The 21,110-nt window shown below is 39.6% G+C and overlaps 2 protein-coding genes across 3 annotated transcripts in view; one reads left to right on the forward strand and one right to left on the reverse strand.

Moving 5' to 3' along the window:
• LOC124858855 (inositol polyphosphate-5-phosphatase A-like) overlaps window positions 1-15,619 on the forward strand; it is a 188,744-nt gene extending 173,125 nt beyond the window's left edge. Inside the window, exons 13-16 of one of the 2 annotated variants that reach the window (XM_047351131.1) lie at window positions 6,008-6,119; window positions 12,149-12,217; window positions 13,042-13,078; window positions 13,921-15,619. In XM_047351131.1, coding sequence (XP_047207087.1) covers window positions 6,008-6,119; window positions 12,149-12,217; window positions 13,042-13,078; window positions 13,921-13,958 — 256 coding nt within the window. In that variant the 3' untranslated portion in view covers window positions 13,959-15,619. Of the gene's footprint in view, window positions 1-6,007; window positions 6,120-12,148; window positions 12,218-13,041; window positions 13,130-13,920 lie in introns of both variants that reach the window. The other variant, XM_047351130.1, reaches the window with a different exon arrangement.
• Window positions 15,620-16,408: 789 nt separating this feature from the next.
• nkx6.2 (NK6 homeobox 2) lies at window positions 16,409-20,383 on the reverse strand. Its single transcript, XM_047351132.1, has 3 exons — window positions 19,639-20,383; window positions 18,443-18,615; window positions 16,409-18,300 (listed from the first exon to the last, which is right to left on the reverse strand). The coding sequence occupies exons 1-3, from the start codon at window positions 20,054-20,056 to the stop codon at window positions 18,049-18,051; spliced, it is 843 nt and encodes a 280-aa protein (XP_047207088.1). The 5' UTR covers window positions 20,057-20,383; the 3' UTR covers window positions 16,409-18,048.
• Between the last annotated feature and the right edge of the window lie 727 nt (window positions 20,384-21,110).

Here is a 21,110-nt window from a genome sequence, read left to right on the forward strand (position 1 = left end):
CTTGCCACAATGCTGGTTTACGCCCATGACATCATGTCTTGCATATGACAACTCTTATCTCTGGCTTCCTGCCCTACCTATATCTTCAAGTTTATACTGCAGTCAGTACATACTCAGTAAGTGAATAGTCCACTGTTTGGCTTGCCACTTTTCATTATATAGGGCTGTTGATATTGATAATGGAGATACGGGTATGTGGGCTCAGGAAGTCTGGAGTGTCTGGTCTTAGCTAAATGGACTTTAAAATCTTGGAAACCTATTGTTACAGGTTTATAAGAACATACAGGGTGTAGCCACAATAGCCATAATGGAGCAATGTATAGACAGTGCCCTTCTAAGCTATTTATAGCTCTGGAACCTTTGCACATTTTGTTTCATTGCAATCACAAACATGTACTTTATTGGGATTTTATGTGACAGAAAAGTGATAAATGGTTTTTAAATTATCTAAGGGTTTGAAACAATATCCCACAATGGGAGATGATGATTGCAGCATCATACCGTGGTGGATGTTTCTCTTTAGCAAGGGACAGGGAAGCTGGTCAGAGATGATGGGAAGATAAATGGAACTAAATACAGGACAATCCTGAAAGAAAACCTGTTGGAGGCTGCAGGAAAGACTTGAGACTTGATGTTCACCCTCCAATAGGACATGGATCATGTCATGTTTTAGATCAAAGCATAGTCATGTCAAAAATCCAGACCTAAATTTAACTGAAAATCTGTGACTGGACTTGAAATGCGATGTTCACAGACACTCTTCAACCAATCTGACTAAACTAGAGCTAATTTACAGTGAAAGAATGGGCAAAATGTCAATCTTTGGGCAAAACGACTTGTAGATGTGGTTGCAACCCAATTTGTTTCTAGAACGTATTTAGCCAACAAAGTTAACTGCAAATGTGCGGCACACAAAACTTTTTATTTGTAAAAATTGTATGAAATGAAAAACATGTATAGGTCCTTCTCAAAATATTAGCATATTGTGATAAAGTTCATTATTTTCCATAATGTCATGATGAAAATTTAACATTCATATATTTTAGATTCATTGCACACTAACTGAAATATTTCAGGTCTTTTATTGTCTTAATACGGATGATTTTGGCATACAGCTCATGAAAACCCAAAATTCCTATCTCACAAAATTAGCATATCATTAAAAGGGTCTCTAAACGAGCTATGAACCTAATCATCTGAATCAACGAGTTAACTCTAAACACCTGCAAAAGATTCCTGAGGCCTTTAAAACTCCCAGCCTGGTTCATCACTCAAAACCCCAATCATGGGTAAGACTGCCGACCTGACTGCTGTCCAGAAGGCCACTATTGACACCCTCAAGCAAGAGGGTAAGACACAGAAAGAAATTTCTGAACGAATAGGCTGTTCCCAGAGTGCTGTATCAAGGCACCTCAGTGGGAAGTCTGTGGGAAGGAAAAGGTGTGGCAGAAAACGCTGCACAACGAGAAGAGGTGACCGGACTCTGAGGAAGATTGTGGAGAAGGGCCGATTCCAGACTCTGGGGGACCTGCGGAAGCAGTGGACTGAGTCTGGAGTAGAAACATCCAGAGCCACCGTGCACAGGCGTGTGCAGGAAATGGGCTACAGGTGCCGCATTCCCCAGACCTGGGCTACAGAGAAGCAGCACTGGACTGTTGTTCAGTGGTCCAAAGTACTTTTTTCGGATGAAAGCAAATTCTGCATGTCATTCGGAAATCAAGGTGCCAGAGTCTGGAGGAAGACTGGGGAGAAGGAAATGCCAAAATGCCAGAAGTCCAGTGTTAAGTACCCACAGTCAGTGATGGTCTGGGGTGCCGTGTCAGCACTGGTGTTGGTCCACTGTGTTTTATCAAGGGCAGGGTCAATGCAGCTAGCTATCAGGAGATTTTGGAGCACTTCATGCTTCCATCTGCTGAAAAGCTTTATGGAGATGAAGATTTCATTTTTCAGCACGAACTGGCACCTGCTCACAGTGCCAAAACCACTGGTAAATGGTTTACTGACCATGGTATCACTGTGCTCAATTGGCCTGCCAACTCTCCTGACCTGAACCCCATAGAGAATCTGTGGGATATTGTGAAGAGAACGTTGAGAGACTCAAGACCCAACACTCTGGATGAGCTAAAGGCCGCTATCGAAGCATCTTGGGCCTCCATAAGACCTCAGCAGTGCCACAGGCTGATTGCCTCCATGCCACGCCGCATTGAAGCAGTAATTTCTGCAAAAGGATTCCCGACCAAGTATTGAGTGCATAACTGTACATGATTATTTGAAGGTTGACGTTTTTTGTATTAAAAACACTTTTCTTTTATTGGTCGGATGAAATATGCTAATTTTGTGAGATAGAAATTTTGGGTTTTCATGAGCTGTATGCCACAATCATCTGTATTAAGACAATAAAAGACCTGAAATATTTCAGTTAGTGTGCAATGAATCTAAAATATATGAATATTAAATTTTCATCATTACATTATGGAAAATAATGAACTTTATCACAATATGCTAATATTTTGAGAATTACCTGTATTGTTTCCTTTTTTATGATAAGATGCCAGTAGAACAGAGCAAACGTTCAGGCAGTATAAATGCTTTTACACTGTATATAAATGTTGCCTCTCCCATTATTGGGTGAGGCCCGGTCTCACTCTATAGATTGGAGCTGTGCTCACCTTGCCAGTTTAATTTTACTGTTACAGGACAAACAAGCTGACACCACCAGCAACACAAGTGAGTAATTTGCCAGCAGCCAAGTCAAACATTAAACCCTAAACCAAGCATGAATGAATGAGCTCTCATTGGCTGCTAGAGGGTCCAGATATGAGACTGTACACACATGTATCATCTGCAGAGTGGCCGGCTGCACAGAACAATGGATTAACTGTACAGTCTCAACAACGGGCATCTATCAAGAGAAATATTACAAGCTCAACATGCACTTATTCTAAACCTGACGGGACTGCTTAAGCACTGAGAGTTGGATGCAACTGTCAGTCATCTGCAAAACAAAGTGTTCAGGAAATATTTCATTCAGAATCACAGGTGGTGGAGTTGTTTCCATGTTTGTTTTGTGTGTACTTGTGTAGTTTCAGTGAAGTGCTGCACGGCCTCTTTCCAGGCACACAATAGTTGAAGTTATCAGTTGTAGCTCATTAATTAGCGTAATTAGCCTTGCCGTAGCCCACACACCCTCTTCGACAGTTTACCCTTCCAGATAAGTTTGTGAGTTTCCTTATCGGTCACATTAATCACTTTGGGTCCACTGTTTGCTGTTGCATTCATGCTTGTTATCTGTGTTGGAGTCACTGGAGGGTGCGGTAACACAGAAAAAAGAAACAAGCTACACCTGCCCACGTTGAGGATGGGAGTTTAATGGTTATACCTCATTGTTTTTAATCATTTTTTTACAACTTGCCATCATCAGAAATGACCGAGATGTGTTGTTCGAGTGCCTGGAGAAGTTATCCAGCGGGAGTTCATTGTTTGAAGGAGGTGAAGAGGAAAGCTTGATTTTCTCTCTATTTAACACCAAAATGACCCCAGTCTTGTTAGTCAATAAAGCTCCAAGACATTCCCTGATAGGTGGATTGTTCTCAGGCCGTCACCTCAGGAAGCAGCAGCATTCAGGCCACCCTGACGTGGAGCAGCTCTCAAAGCTCTTTGAAGACTTTGCTCTTTTCCACCATCACTTCTGTCTGATCCATCTTTATCCCCTCTCCTCTGCCTTCCGATCTCTATCTGTTTCACTCATCCTATTCTTCATGCTCCCTTTTATCCCAGGATCACTTCTTTAGCCCTTTGATTTGCATGTCAAAACCTCCATACATTCCCCCCCGGTGTTTGAATGTTATTAATGCTAATTGGAGGCGGAGAACTCCTTTAAGAAGTTCTCTGCAGGTCTGTTTGTACACCTGGTGCGGTGTGTGTCTGTATGTGTGTGTGTGTTATGCCCCAGCCATAACCCCTTTTTCATCCACACACATACAAGTGCATCTCAGTAAATCATATTATCAAAACGTTTAATTTAGTACTTCAATTTAAAAGGTAAAACTCATACATTATATACATATATCATCTTTATATCATTACACACAGAGTAGTTATAGATGTTTATTTCTGTTATTTGATTATTATGGCTTGCAGAAACAGAAAAAATCTTACTTCATTTCTCAGAAAATTTTCATCTTACCAACAGAGACCAATAAAGAAAGGATTTTATTGCAGAAATGTTATGGGTTTTCACACAGTGCAAAATACAAAAGTGTTAATAGAAAATTAAGTTAAAGGAAAAAGTGTGGTTGAAAAGGGGTTCGAGTAATAAAGATAACCAAAGCAATGAAAAAATTGTAAAACTGGCCAGACCCAGATCCCTTAGAGACTCTATTGATTATTGTGAAGAGGAACATGAGAGACACCAGAACCCACAATGCAGACGAACTGTAGGCTTCCAGAACACCTCACCAGTACCACTGGCTGATCGCCTCCAAGCCGTGTCGCATTGGTCCCTCTCCCCCACCTAATTATTGATTGCATATACTGTACAGTACATGGATTCTGTATTTAATATACATTTTTATTGGTTTTATGTAACATTCTAGTTTTCAGTGTGTTTTCATCTAAATCATCAAAATGAACAGGAGTAAACACTTGAAAAATACCACCAATATACAAGTTACACTTTATAAAGTAAATGACTGGCATAATGACAATTTTTAGTGAGACTTGAATTTACTGAGGTGCATATATTTCTGATATTAATATTTCACACAGATATTCATATTCAGCGGCTTATTTGCTTTAATATGGCTTAAAGCATCATTAAAAGGAAGGTAGAAATGTAAAAATATAACACGAATTGCAATATAGACAAATTTCCCAGTTTTCTCATATCTTCCCATAACAGTTTTTATCATTGTGCTGAGCTCAGCATAAAAGGTTCCTCCTGCTGTATGCTCCAGCAAGAGGAATGTTATAGAGGAAGGCTAAGTGCTGTCCTATTGGCAGAAGGAGATTTCACAAACAGCAAAGAGGCTATAAAATAATAAGTTATAAAATTAGGCCTCTTGCTATGTTTGAGTCTCTTTAGAGGAGATAAAAACAGGTTCCGGTGTTATGCTGGTACCAGTTCACATCCCAGTTGAAGAATCAGTCTACTAGCAGCAGCTCTTTTTCTGGTGACCTGAATGCACAGATATTGAAAGAACTACAAAGGACCACACTCAACAATATGATCTTCTTCAGCACAATGTCCAATTAAGCTATCAAAGCCTGGCAAGCGTGAAGAATTAAAAAAGCCAGTTTGTGTGTGTTTATTTTACCATTAGGGTATCATTGTCCTCAGAGAAGAGGCGCTTGCTGTTATGCTACAGTTAGCACATGTGGCACTGAGGGAGCAAATTGGATTGGTATTACAGTATGTAAGCCTGCTGTTACATCCTGATGAGCGCAGACAAACAAATTGGATTGGTAGTGTGTAAATCTGAAACAGTTTGATGAGCCGGAGGGGCAAATTGAATTTTCAACAATGTAAATCTGCATCAGCTCGATGGCTCCCCACCCGACTCTGCCACTTAAATCATGCGATTGTTCCCCGCCGTTCCAAGGCACAATTGCTCATGGCCATTTGCTGCAGCACCTAATCTGTTTTTGATGACCGTGCTGGGGTGTAGCTGTACATATGGGCAACTGAATCTTCCTCTGGCCCACTCCGCCTCTAACACACACACACAACCTGGCAGAGAAAGATTGCTTTGATAGAGCCATCCTTGTGTGTTGATTCAAGTGATTACTCAGATGATTGGTCATATTAATGGACCTCCTGTTTTCTTGTGATCTCCATCTCTGAGATGGCAGATGATATTTATTTCTTTTTTCTGACTCTGAATAATAGACATTATGTTTATTGGCATCTTCAGTAGCCCTTTTACCAGGATATAAAGGGAATGCCTCTGAAATATAGCTTTTCCTTTTTGTTTGGGGCTCTGATTGTTTTGTTGGTGTTTCTCTCCAGTTATCCGTACAGTGAGGACCACAGTAATGCGAAGCAGTATATGACCACCAGATGCCCCGCCTGGTGTGACCGAATCCTCATGTCACCCTCTGCTAAAGACCTGGTTGTAAAGGTAAGACCAACAACGTTTGGTTCTAAAAATGAAAATTTTCAAGATAATTTACATCCAACTTTGCTTTTACATCTTTCTCCAATGAGAAAGCACTGCCCAGTGCTTTACAAATGTATTCTTATGTCTTGGGCTTTTCAACATGTCCCCATTGTTTCATCACTACCACAAAATATGGGGATTTTATGAGACAGATCAGCAGAAAACAGTGCTGCATATGTTGCATTAATATGTGTTCATCCTCCTTTACTCTGATTCCTCAAAATAAAGTTCAGAGAAGCAGGTAAGAGGACCATAGTAACTCTGGAAGAGCTGCACAGATCAACAGCTCAGGTGGAAATATCGTTGTGCCCTCCACCAGTCTGAGTGGCAAGAATAAAGACATTGTTAAAAGAAGTCAGAAGAAGTAAAACCCATGTAAAGGACACGGCAAACTTGAAAGAAGGTGCTAGTTTTTTGGTCTACATACAAAATGTTACATGTGGAAGAAAACTGGCAATCACTCTGAACGCACTTTACTCATGGTGAAACAGGTTTGTATGGGCAGCATTATTTTGTGGGGAGGCTTTTTTCCAACAGGGACAAAGAAGCTGGTCAGAGTTAATGAATGGAGCTTAATACAAGTCAATCCTGGAAGAAACCATGTCAGAGGCTGCAAAGATCTACCAACAGTAAAATAACCCTAAACACAATGCCAGAGCTATAATAGAAGTGTTTAGATCAAAGCATATTGATGTGGTAAAATGGCCCACTTAAAGTCCAAACTTAAATCCAATTGAAAAGTAAACTGATGTTCACAGACAGCCTCAATCCTATTTGAGCTTAAGCTGCTTTTGCCAAAAGAAGCTTTTTCAGTCTCTAGAGTTGCAAAACTGGTAGACATACCCCAAAAAGCGTGCAACTGTCACTGCAGTAAAATGTTCTACAGTGTATTGTGTTTGAACTGTGTATAATATTTAAAAATGATAAACAATCAAAAATCAGGTGTATCATTCCACTTCACAATTATGCCCTGCTTTGTGTTGGTCTGTCACATAAAATCTAAATAAAACACAGTGAGGTTTTTAGTTAAACTGTCTAAATATGAAAACGTTCATTGATATAAACACTTCTGCAAGGCTTTGGGTGTTACCCTGTTCTCCTGCGCTGCGTCAAGGATGGAAGGATGAGTTGTTGCTGAATGTTATGTTTGACCCCCTTAGCCAAGGGTGAACCCAGACAGTATGTATCCCAGCCCTTATAGAGTTCTGTTGGGTCCCATTTTCTACATAAAGCCTCATCTTCCTCAGAGAGTTGAACCCTGTTTAACTTCGGATCTACCTCAGAATCACAAACAGCAGCCAATCTGCCACCTTTTTTGCTCTCATCCTCCCACAGCCAATGCTGCTGTCTGTTCACTCTCGACTCATTAGTTTGTTTGCTGGATTACTAAGTGATCCTGCAAGCAGCCAAGCAGCGTTCACCCAGATTTGGTTTACTCCTTTTTTTTTTCCGTTACACAAACACATCTTTAAACACAAGCTAGCCATTAACCCCACGATATAAAATCAAATCTTGAGCATTGTGGACTTCCAAACTTTTCAGCCATTAGGCTCCCTTTGTGCTGGATCAATCTGGCTTTCATCTGTAAATGTGTGTGGGAGAGGTGCAGCAGTGTGTTGTACAGTACCAATCCACAGCAGGGGGGCACTCAGGAAGTGTCTTTTGTCTTCAACAAATGAGAAGAAATTCCTTCCTGATCTTTCTTCTTCAGTGGCTGAAGCTTCAATGGATTTCTGCAGCCTTTCTAAAACATCACGTCTGGTCTCCAGAACAAAAAGTCAAGAAAAACCAGTAACCCTAAAGCATTTAGAAACACCCTGTTTCAGTTCTAAGGTGTTACATATGGCAACAAAATAAAACTGATCTGGTCTTTACCGGTTGTAAAATTATTTAAATTTAACCTAAAAAATTTACAACAGATTCCAAACTGTTATTATATATGAAGCAAAGAAGAAACTGATATGGGGTGAAACACCTTTTACAGCTATGCATATATTTAAGATATGAAGCAGCAGCCAGGTGGTGCTCATAAAATGCACTTGTTTAACTGACAGTCAGCAGTGTTACCACCTCAACAAAAGCAGGAGATTTGTAAACTTCCTGGTCTGGAGCATGCAGATGTGTGTTGACACAATGCCAAGATGAAAAGACATCAGCAATGACCTTGGTGTTGCGCACAAGGGAGCAGTGCGCGAGTCCTGCATTTAACTATGCCTGTTCTTTACCCTCCTAAAGGGGTGCCATCCTCTTGTATCAGTTTATCTTTGCTTATGTGTTGCATTTTATGTGATCAGCGGTTATGGTGTGTAAGCGTGTGGCAGATAAGCAACAAGGGCAGAAATATTTAATTAGGGCAGCAATGAGATCAGAAAAAGCCACAGAATCATACATACAAAATCATACATCCATAACATTGGAGATGCACTTGTTGCTGCTCATCACCTGGAAGGTGGTTAAAGATAGAGCGCCACAATATTAGAAAATCTTGATATGAGGTCTAATGTATACCTAGTTTCCTCTTTCCTTTCCTTTTTGCTCGTCTGAGCATCCATCTCTGTGACCTTTAGTATGTTGGTCAATGTCAGTTGTGTCCTGTGTGACCATCTGCTGCTATGAGGCTCTGTCCAACTGACTAAATATACACTAGCATATAAAATCCAAGTTCATAACACTTGGAATATATTACCCAACAATTATTGGTCTCCAAACATTCTTTTGTGATATGAATTTTGCACAGGCTGACATTGCAATGATGGCATATTCTTGATATATTGTGCCCCTTTAGTTAAAGGCCATTTACAACTCCATCCATCCACAGTTTATTAACAAGTAGAAAACATTTGAGACACTTGCCCTTCTTGCTAGACGTTGACGTCCCAGCAAACGTACCCCAAGGTCAGTTTATGCAATGTTCACAAAAATGACCAAAAACCCATTAAAGCAATCTCAGATTCTACAGAATACCAAACACAGCTATCAGCTGTCAAGCCTGGTGATGGAGGGTTGATAAAACGGCTACCATGAACTCCTCTGTATAATAATAATGTTTACTGTCCACATATGTGGAAACTTGCCTTTGGCTTCACATGTTGGTTAAAAACCTTTAAAAAACAACAATACAGTATTATATAAAGAAATTTAAGGTCGTCTGTCTGACAACTGAAGCTTGACCCAAACGGGGCCATCATATGACAGCAATCCCAAACACAGCAACAAATCTACTAGAGAACAACTGGAAACGGAAAGAAACAAGATGTTACAATGGTCCAGTCAAAGTCCAGTCCTCGTCCTGACTGAAATGCTGTGGACCTTTTTTTTTTTTCTTCAGACCTTTAATGTTCTGAAGCAACAGAGTAAAGACGAGTTGGCCAACAACCAACCAGACTTAATAAAAGTCAAACAGAAAACGTCCACTGAGATTTATTGCTGCTACAGATTGTTCTGAGAGCTGTTTAATTGAACGTTTTAATTAGTTTTTCACATTTTGGTTTAATATATAATGTTGGATTTCATTAGTGTTTTAATAGGATTGTGGGGGTCTGACCTTGTGGTGCATTTGTTGGGTTTTCCACACCTGGGAGGATTAGCAGTTGTCTTAAATGTTTTCCACTTGTTAATCATTCTGTCTGCAGAATGATGAACTGGAAATAGTTGGGAATAACCTTGTAGCCCTTCCTAGATTGATGAGCAACAACAATATTTTCTATAAGGTGATTTCTGATGTCTTTCCAGCTTGGCATTGTGTTGGAAAAAGCTGGTATGCTCCAGAGCAGCAAACCGCATAGACGGCTGCTTTTATAGAGGTGGTCACACTGATGATTATGAGCCAGTCATCATACTGATTCAAGGTTAGAGCATTAGCATTGGATAAGACCAATGATTTTTATTATGTCCTTATTTAAATATTTAAGAATTTGAATAGGGTGTACTTTCTCTTTACCTCTACTGCAGGTACACGCTGTTTGCTTTATCAACTTAATTATGCTAAAGGTGATTCTCACTCGCAGCTGATTCCTTGTTTGCTTTTCTCCCCCCTGAAGTGCCGGCTAATTGCTGGTAGTGCAGGGCCGCAATGGAACAGTTTAGTGCTTTCGCAGATTGGCTGATGATTCACTGAGCACACACTCTCAGGCTCTGAGCATTACAGATTGTTGAGACATGGGCCTGTAAACAGCCCGGCATGCGGCGTCATTTATCATGGCACGGTCGGTTAACTCGCCATCATGTTATTTTCTGCTTGCCGAGCCCTAACACGCCAAAGGTTGCCCGCTGGCTGTGCGGCGCGGCACCAGCTCCGGGAGCGCCAGTAATGAATGTTTAGCCGAGCGAGCGCTCCCTCCCTGCCAGAGGGGCCCCCGGGTAATTTGTTTATCTGTCTAAAGATTACACAGCCCGAAAATCCACAATTTTATGCTGCCTTTGTAAATTACCAAGTGTGTGTTTGATGAATGAATCTCAGGCTGTGGGAGGCAGCGGCACAGGGACGCCCGTCACACGAATAGAGAGGTGGCTGCTCGCTTGGAGAGGTAGAGAGGTGGAGGCGGGTGGTGTGCTGACCCCGCTCCACTGTCGGATCGCTTTGAAGTTAATTCTGAATTTGCTTTATCGCTCATTCTCAAACTCCATGCCTCCCTACTCAGAAACATGGCTGTGGATCTGTGTGTGGCTGTTCAAAAGCTCTTTAGTTCAACCAGGCAAGTTCTGATTTATTCTCCAGTTTGAAGAGTCATGTGTGAATCTGTGTCAGCCTCTTGGTGTGCAGAGAGGGACCCAGACACACCATTCTCTCACAATGGCGCTTAGATTACAGTGAGAGTGTTTGATCGTGAAGCAAAAACTTAATTTGGGAATTATTTCTGCTCTTCATTCCTTCCCTTTCTCTGTGCACATATCTGAGGTGAACATGTTGAGGTGCAGCCTCCTGCAGACTGGTAGAAGTGTTCAAAATCATTTGGATGGAAGATTAATACAAACATTCATTACTTTTCTTGTGATTTGTTTTAGAATTACACATTCCTTCATGTGATATTTTATATAACACATAGCTCCAAATGAATGTTGCCTCTAAACTGATTTAACCTTTTCTATATAACTTTCATATGAAGTACTGAGTTCAAATGTGGGTGTGTTTTTAACCCAAACATAAAATATATTTCTAAAACCAAAGGTTATGTTGAAGGTTATGCTACGTATCTTTTATACGTACATTTAAACCTCAATGTTTTAACATGTTTTTGGAACAGTTGTAACTCATGTCCAGGGTACGTCTGTTTGTGGTGCCTGTCAAAGTACTGAATCCAGCTGCGAGTCCACACCTTAGGAATCCCCCTATCTACTGAATAGGCTTTGGTTTCACAATCATCTCAAGGCTGTGGTTATCCCTGGTACTCGTGCACGTTTTTTTTTTTTTACCACACTTTTTCCTTCCACTCAACTTTCCAGTAGCATGCTTGGATGGAGCCAGCTTCTTTAACAAAGACATTTTGGGATTTAGCTGTCTTCCCCTTGATTGTGGGGCCATAACAAAACATTTCTTTATTAGAACTAATCTTTTATTGGTCTTATGCAATATTCTGAAAAATACTTCGAATATATAATGAATCTCCACAATATATATGTATAACCTTTTGAGTTATTGATGAAAGATTTAGCTTTCGATGACGTTCTAATCTATTAAGATTCACCTTTATTGAGATGGATATTTGACGACGTTTCTCCTTTTTGTGAAATATGTCCGATGGCCACAGGTTATGTGTTTTTTGTGTGGTATTGCTGGGTAAAAACCAAAGTCAAAACTTAATATGCATGGACGATGAAGTATTGGTATCCGTATTTACTGCTCATCGATGAACATGCCAAAAAATGACACAGGCCTGTACATAGTTGAAAACCAAGTGTGAAACAAGTATGTTTGTGTATGTGTGGTTCTGCTGGAATCGAAAGCTGCACAGCTATTTCTTCTAATACATTTTGATTTTGTGTTTCTACAGCCAGAAAATGAGGAGAAGTCTATAGTGTATGATAACATTGGGCCGAATGTCTGCATGGGGGACCACAAGGTAACACCAAGGGCTCTGCCCACATCTTTCACTTTGTGTTATTGTGACTACATCTTTCTTTAAAAATTGTTCAAACCGACAAGAAATGGAAGTCGTTCCAACACATTTCTACCTAACTGAGAAAATATTTTTTTTATTTTCAGCTGCAGTGGATTTAAAAACTGCACCCATAAATCGCGCTCTCTCTGTCTCTGTCGGTGTAAACATGACACTCGACACCATCATACTGAGGGATTACTGTTCCTTGGATGGCACTGCAGTTTTTGTCGAGGGTGTTGAATTTGGAGATGACGAAGGATTTTATTTTTTAAACGTCCAAACATATATCTAAATCAACAAAAGAACCACTCCACGAGAGGATAGTTAACATTTGTAAAGGCCTGTCCAAAGGCCGAACTAAGTCTGATTGAAAACGTGTTAATGCTGAGACTGTATGAAAACAGGTATTTGAACAAAGCTGTGTACACACGTGCAATCCGGTTGTTGCTGGATTTCTTTTTTGTTGACACATGTCAAATTAAAGATGCACAGAGATGCCTGACGTTAGGTCTGTTACCATGCAAAGTGACCCCAAACTCTAATCAAAACTGCAGCAGCCTCCAAAATACACATCAGTGCTAAGATCTCAGCAGCCTCTGTTTAAAAAATGTCCAGTCTAGTTCACACTCAGGTGCAGAAATGCACAGCCCTGCTGTGTGAGTTTAACCTGCATGTTAAAGGGGCTCAGAGGTTAGAGGGGCGCAGCATGTCCTCTTCCCACAGAGCGTCAACTGATCGTTCACTTTCTCTTTCCTGACTGTGGTTTGTCTCTGTCCCCCTGCCAGCCCGTCTTCCTGTCCTTCCGATTACCAGCGGGGGCAGGTAAACCTAATGCAAATAAGCACAAGTGTTGTGTGGTGCAGTGATTTCGTGGTAAATATCATTTTTTTTCTTTATTAGCACTTTTCCCATTGTTGCAACTGTTTGCTTTTATTTGCTTGTTTTTCTTTTCATTACTTTGCACAAAAATGCTTGTAACTGCAGATATTCCTGTCTGAAGAGTTTTATCCAGAGATAAAACTTCATCAGAGGAGAGATGTTACTTGACTGCTGAGAACTTAAAATGCTGTAGTCATTTTAAGATACTTACTTACAAGCTGGAGCTACATTTTTTATTCTAACCTGGGAGAATGTCCTGTAGGTGATAAAGTGCAAAAGTACTACTTGGACCCCTTTCCCATTTTGTCACATTACAGCCACAAATATGGGTGTTTTGAGGTTTGTGAAGATGAATGAAGCTAAATAGAAGGCAGTACTGGAAGAGAATCTGTTAGATGCTGCAAAAGACTTGAGACTAGACCGGAGGGTTACTTTCCAGCAGGACAACGATCCCAAGCATACAGCCAGAGCTAAAATAAGCTGGTTTAGATCAAAGCTTATTCAAGTGTTAAAATGTCTTAGTCAAAGTCCAGACATAAATCCATTTGAGAGTCTGCTGACGTTCACAGATGCAAAGACGGTGGAGACACAGCTGTACTCTGTATTGGTCAGTTGTATAAAATCCCAATAAAATAAAGTAAAGTTTGTGGTTGTAACATGACAAAATGTGTAAAAAAGTTCTAGAGTTAGGAATACTTTTGCAAAGCATTGTGATTTTTAAAAATTCTAATACCTCTTATTAATAATGTGTAAAAGTTGTTTCCTTTTTCTTTCCCCTCCCACAGGGAATTCTTGCCAAAGGGGTGTAGAACATATTCCATGAAGAGCCTCTGTGAAAACACCGGGAAAAACACACACACACACACGCACAAACACACACGCACACACAGTTTGCACAAGCACACACTGAAGATCCCAGACAAGCTTCTTTTATTTTCAGCAGCGCTGAGTTTTCCGGACGACTCATCCCTGCCGTTTTCTCTCTATAAAACACTTGTCGAGATGCGGACGAGGACCCGAGGAGGACCCCGGCTGCGTGGCGAGAGACGCACATTGCTGACCTCACCGTTGCCATGCAACCCCATTCCCCAGAAGAAGAAAAAAAAAGACAATCAAGGCGATGAATAAACAACCCTTTTTTTTTCATGCCGCAGCCTCCTTTCCAAAACTCTAATCCAAATCAATCATACTACATGCTTTTAGACACCATTTTACTGGCCATTTTTAAGTATGCCTATATGTATAAAAGCAACTTTCCAGACAATATGTAAGGTGTTTTAAAAAGGAAAAACAGAAAAGAAAAAAGTGCAATGCAAAAAATGTTGTATATCTATATTGATAGGTTTATTTGTACATTTGACAGTATATTATAGAGCCTTGAATGGTTTTAGTGCAGTTCTCTTCTCTGACCAAACTTTACGGTCCCTGTTGAAATAAGTAGGACTTCGGATCTTAGTTTATTCTGAAACTATATTAAACTATATACCTGTCATTCTGTTGCCTGACACATCAGTGGACTTTTTCATTTTATATGCTGTACTTTTTAAAGAGATAATTTATGATTCGTACCAAAATGTCTGTGCTGCAGCGAGCTGTGCTGCAGAGCGAGTGGGAACCTTAGACCTTCGGATAAGTTTAGGAAGAGCGCGGCAGAAAACCTCTTCAGTGATTTATTGCCTATCCAAGAATGTTTTAAGCAGTGCCATAGACCATGCGAGTAAATATATATATATATATATATATATATATATATATATATATATTATATATAAGATAATGTTTGATATAGCACCCTCACATTATGTCATTATTATTCCTACTCTAACTTATTTCTATAATATTATGGTTCTGAATGTGATTTTATTTTTAGGTAGGCTTGGGTGTCCCTTTAAAATGTAAACGGTTTTCTTCTGTGTCTTGTTTTTTTTGTTACTGCATTATGGTGCCAAGTATCATACACAGACATGAAGTGTGTAAGAGTTGAGAAATTTCATCTGTAAAAGTGTTGATTTTCAAATGTAAGACTCTAAACCCTGAAGAAGAAAGCAGGAGGATTTGCTTCTTCTTGTTACGCGTGGAGCCCTCAGGCAGAGCATTAAAGAGGGCGACCGGAGGCGGCAGCGTTTGTTTCTTTTCTTATGTTATTGATTTCATTCACCACACTACAGGTTTCGGACAGTTTGAAGCCGTCAGATCGATTGCGATTTCTTTATTTGTTTCATCTAAATGAATCACAGCAAGTGTAAATATTTTTGTGCCTGCTGGGGAGGTTATGTCATTTTTTGTTTTGGTTCTTAGGCAAAAAGTTTGTTTTTGTTCCTGCTGGTCATTCTGAGTATGCTGTAGGAGTATAAGCCACAGTTGTTTTTTTGTTCTTCACTCCATCTTATAAAAGACAGAGATTCTATTCTAGCCCCTTCTGGAAGGCCTGACCTCTATTATAGGTGATGCAGTTCTTAAGCAATAAAAACCATTAGAGCTCAACACGTGTTTTGTCCTTTTTAATCATGTTTATTTATTCAGAAGAGCCTCATTATTATATGACATGCTATTTTCCTTTGTCAGGTTTTGCTTAAGAAGGAAATACTGTTTTAAGCTTAGGATAATTAGGAGCTGTTTGAATATTTCAGTGTCTCCGCATTATTTACTTTACATTTTATAGAATCTGTCATTTCGTTATCTAGAATTATTTGTGAATTGGCAAGTATTGATGAAAGAAAATAAAACAATTCAAATAAAAAATATTTCGCAATAAGCCTGTATTTAAAGCTCCATAAAATTACTCAGAATTTTTTTTAAATGTTAGTCTGATCTGTGGAAAAAAATACTCATAAGAAAATATTCCTGCAGATAGCAGGTGGATTTTCACATCTAAAAACATTTAGTGTAATGAGGAATAACCTCTGATTGGCCTGAGGAGGCCTCAGATTTGAGTAGGTCAGCTGCAGTAGCATGGACAGTCCATAGGGGGAGCTCTTCTGTCCAGCAGCGCCTCATCACATTTATTCAATTAATTCTTAACCATCAAAACAGTTGTCTTCTTGCTCAAATTCTATAATACAGTTAATAGAAATAATCTTTGAAGCAACATTTTTAACATTTGCAAATTTTTTCATGTATGCAAAAATATGCATTTTGTATGTATGTATATATTGAAAATTGAAAAAATAATGTTATTAATGTAACAGCACTGTTGCATTAAGAATATATTTTTTTTCAATTTTATGTGATATGAAGCCCATCCGCACATTAAAATGAAACATAACAAGAAAAGCTTGTTAAATAATTTATTCATAATACAAAGTCTTTTTTTTTTTCCTTCCTATATTCTTCCTGGAAGCAATAATACTTTTATTTTTAGATCAACCTAATTAAAGATGCTGCAGTTTTCTGCCCCACTGCATGATGAGGTAAAACCCAAACTCTTCTGAGTGAAAACAAAGGAAAATGTTAAAGAAAAATGCTTTTTTTCCCCCTCCTTTTTACGGTGATTATTTACAGCATTCATTTTTGACTGCACTTATTTGCGTGAAGAGTTCAATTAAAGGTTGAGAAAATGGCTCTGCAGGGATTAAAAACTTAAACAGCTGGTCATATAGCTGAGGAAGTGGGAGAAAGACAATAAGCGCGCAGTTTGAACCAACATAAGTTATCCAGTAAAAAATATATACAATCTCACTTCACTCAAGCCAAACAGAACCCCCCTCCTACATTTAGAGACATAATTATCTTGCTTTTTTAGCACAGCAGATATATATACCCTGGTTAAAGTGAACTTTAGAAGCCTCACAGGCCTCGTTTACACCTGCCACTGGGAACATGCGTCTGGGATCCGGATCAGCATGGAGTCGGTGTGGGGGAAAAAAAAAGTCAGAGCTCACAACAGATGGTTACTGTGGCTTAAAGTAAAAAAACTACTAAATCTGATCTAAAACAAGTTACTTTAAAACAAAAAAAGGACCAGGAAATAAATCCAGAATTTATTATCTGAATATAATTAGGAGCAAAAGAACGAAAATCCTGAACTAAATTGGAAATTTAGGTTATTGTTGCACTGATCAGGCTTTTCCTGGTTATTGCCAATTTTTCTCTATTTTTAAAAAGACTTCCTCATTTATGTAGCAAAGCCTTTGTCCCTGCCCTTTATCTGATGTGTATTAAACTCGAAAAGGTGCATGCTGTTGGTTGATGTGTTTAGTCCGAAAAAAGTAGGAATTCTTAGTTTTGATGCATTTAATGAACAGCAGACTTTTTTGTATTTGCTGATCACCAATCAGAGCCGCTCAATGAAAAATTGGCTGATTCCAATCTCCGGCCTACTGATTGGTGCATTTCTAGTTAGGGAAAAAAGATTTAATGCATAAATAGGGATGATCTTTCTGTTTTCTGTTGGATTGAAAACTTTTTCAAAGAAGCAGCAGAACATTTTTCTTTTTTATGTGTTATATTCCTAAGAAAAACAATTGGTATCAGCCAGGAAAAGCTTGAATGGTGTATCTCTGGAACCATGTCTAAAGAAAAAATCATTATGAGCAAACCAAATATCTTGAAGTACCTTGAAAATTTATGGTTATTGTTGTTTAATAAATGAGTGACTCGCACTGATCCGGATTTAATATTGTGTTTAAATTTACTGCCGCTGTTAAAAGTCCCACTTTACATTGGAAAAAAGGCAAATTTCTTCTTCAGTTTTATTGTCCTCTGCACTGAAAGAAACTTGGTCTCAGTTTTTTCTTGAAATTCAGCTCGGACAAGGAGTTCTGGAGCTCTGTGTGTCCAGTTTAGATGAAGCCCCTCTGGCATTTTCTCTGCCTGAGCAAAATAAAACAAAACAAATGCGCTTCCCGTCAGACGCATGTTGTTATATCATGTGAGAACTGAGTGGGACAGGTCTCCGGCGGACCCCTTCGGTATCACAAGGTGTCCGAACTGTTACTGCAGGGGCTGATCAGCGCCAGGTTGGTGGTGGCCTTGTGCTTCTTCAACAGTCTCGTGATTTTCTCGTCGTCAGAGTTGGGGTCCAGCGGCTTGTTATACTCATCGTCATCCTCGTTGTCCGAGCTCTCCTTCATTTTTTCCGTTTCAGAGTCGTGCTTCTTCTTGGCCGAGGCCATTTCTGCTGCGTGTCTCTTCCGCCACTTGGTCCTCCGGTTCTGGAACCAAACCTGTTGGCAAAGAAAGTCACAGAGCAGGGAAAATCAAAACAAGGAAGCAAAAATTTACTCATCTCCCACAGTGACTCTAAATATATCAAAAAGACATAATTCTGCAAATTAACACAGTGTTCAACAGCCTGACAGGCCTTACCTTGACTTGACTTTCGGTCATCCCTAAAGAGTAGGCCAGTCGGGCTCTCTCAGGTCCAGCCAGATATTTGGTCTGCTCGAAGGTTTTTTCCAGAGCAAAAATCTGCTGTCCGGAAAATGTCGGCCTGGAGTGTTTCTTCTTGCCGTCTTTGTCCACCATGATGTTACCTTGAGCTAGAGAGGAGAAATAAGAAGAGAAACAAAGCAGCAAAAATAAAGATTAAACGTTTAAAGAATGCTTCTTTTATTTGTGCTGTTTCAACAAAACTATTTTCCAAAAAGGTCTTGCCATGTGTTTGAGATTGGCATGGAATTTTAAAAATATATATAAATACTATTGAAAAAATATTTGTATTTTCTAAGGAGCGTTGTTTTTATTTGTGATTTAAACTGCATCCCTTTTTATAGAACTGCTCAGACAGAATGAAAGGCTCAACAAAAAGTAATCAGGGCACCAGAGGAACTAAAATCAATGGACACCCTAGGAAATAAAAAAATAGATGAATAAATATATAAAATGATTTGCTTAGTTTAAAATATTATCATTTAAAATTTCACATCACCTCCACTATATTTCCATTAGCAGTGAAAATATCAGCCTACCTTTAGACTCATGTACATGTTCTCTGTTTTACAACTAATACATAACAACGCTATAACAGGCTATTGTGATTTTTATTTTTGGTTTTTATTGCATGCTGCAGTGCTTTTGCAAATATCTGTTCTTTTTAAAAGACTTTTTCAATGATTGAAAGCGTTTTGCACGCAAAAAAAAAAAAAAAAAAATCTAACGCACTTGTTCTGCTTTGTGCGTGAAATGGCAATAAAACCTGTAATGTTCTGACCATTTAGATAGTGCAGGAAAATTTGAACTGCTAAAATCCAATTTTTAGGTTATTTAGTAAATGTTTATATACGCTAAACTCTTTTAGACATGACAAGAAAATTGTCGATAACTCAACACACACACACAAAAAAAAAGGTGATAGGAAGTTAATGTTGCGAAGACACTAAGGACACCCGCTCTTTAAAAAAAAATTATATATAATTATATATATATATATATATATATATATATAATTTTGATCGAAGGAAAAAAATAGTAATAGCTCTACAGGTTTACTAAACAATAACCTATGTGTAAACACGCAAAATAAAAAATAAAAATAAAAAACGCGTCGACAGAAAAATCCTTACTTGGACAAGGAACCCGCGGGTCCCTCCATGGGGCCCCCTGCATCACACCGGGCCAGAAGATGGGCGCCCTGCCGGGCAGCTCGGCCAGCGGCTTCGGGTACCGGGACACTGCAGGGCTGAAATACATCCCGGCAGCTGTGGTCGCCAGGCCGTTTATCCGCGGGAAGCCGGACAGTAGCTGCCCCGCGGTGGTGATGGGTCTCCCCAGGATGTCGCTTATTCCGTGCGGGGTCCCACCGGAGATCTGCGAGCTGAGGTTGGCCAGCGAGGGCGCCTTGAAGCCCGCCGGGCTCTGCTGCAGCGCGTACGGGAACAGCGACGTCTTCATCTCGGTCATGTTGTGCAGCGCCGCCAGCGGGGTGCTGCCCAGAACGAACGCACTCTGCCGGTTAGCGTCCATCTGCCCGACCGCTAACATTTGTAAACATGAACCACCGAACTCGCTTCAGTGGAAATAAAAGAGGTTAACGAAATAAAAGCGTTGCGCTTCTGTCGCCTTTTCCCAAAGTATCCTGTATATCGAGGAAGAGTCGGGAAAACTTCTTCTCTCCTGGGAAGTTCAGACCCTGATGAAACCCCCCCCTGAAAGTGTCTCTCCGTGTTTGTTTAGGTCGCAGTCCGCCACAGGAATCCTCGCCAAAGTCAGCCGGTGCGATGATGTTTTTAGTGGTTTTGATGGGAACCATTAAAGAGTCTCCTTTTCATTCCATAAATTGACTCGCTCTCTGCTGGGAGGGAAGCAGGACTGGTTCATAACATCACAGCCACCTGCAGGCGCTCCATCCTCATTGGGCAACGCTGAGTGATCCTGTGATCTGATTGGAAGAGACGGATCCGCCGCTGATTCACTGATACGTCTTACCCTAATGCTGTATTCACGTACCGTCGGAAATATAATATTTATTGTTGACTGAATTCTTTTTGCGGTGATTAATTAGTCTGTTAAGATCCTGAAACACTATCCCTCAACTTCCCTCCTATTTTCTGCTCTTATCCTCTTGTAAGTTATTGTTGCTCATATATTTAAAGATTCAACTGCAGTCTTTTCACAATCTCTAGCTATATGTTTCTAGATGAGAGAGATGATGTTCAATGATTGATATAAATGGAGATGCATATTTAATTAAAGGTTTCTGCGTGTTTTGTTAATTATACATTCTCATCAGACTATGGTAATGAAAAAAACAAAAACATGTGGTTATTTGATTTGTATTTTTAAATACAAAATATTGAATTAGAAAGACAAGCTGTTGTTTGTGAATGTTTTCAAAATCAGATGACCAAAATATTTTTTATTTGAATGTACAGAACGAACAGCGCCTCCTACAGTTACATTATACAATGACAGCAGAATTAGGTGCCTGTATAGGGAATGGGATGTGTACAAACTGGATCATTATTCTTATCTATTTACCTGTGATTTAGTTTCTATTTTTTTAAACATAAAAACGATCAAACTAAATTTACTGATG

Source organism: Girardinichthys multiradiatus, chromosome 22 (genome assembly GCF_021462225.1).
Source record: "Girardinichthys multiradiatus isolate DD_20200921_A chromosome 22, DD_fGirMul_XY1, whole genome shotgun sequence".
Taxonomy (NCBI): Eukaryota; Metazoa; Chordata; class Actinopteri; order Cyprinodontiformes; family Goodeidae; genus Girardinichthys; species Girardinichthys multiradiatus.

Bases quoted from the DNA above. Each gene is read 5' to 3' on its own strand.
- nkx6.2 (XM_047351132.1), bottom strand. From the start codon at position 20,056: ATGTTAGCGGTCGGGCAGATGGACGCTAACCGGCAGAGTGCGTTCGTT. The intron at 18,616-19,638 runs GTAAGGATTTTT...TCTCCTCTCTAG, and splicing joins CCCGCGGGTTCCTTGTCCAA to CTCAAGGTAACATCATGGTG. The intron at 18,301-18,442 runs GTAAGGCCTGTC...CTTTGCCAACAG, and splicing joins TGACCGAAAGTCAAGTCAAG to GTTTGGTTCCAGAACCGGAG.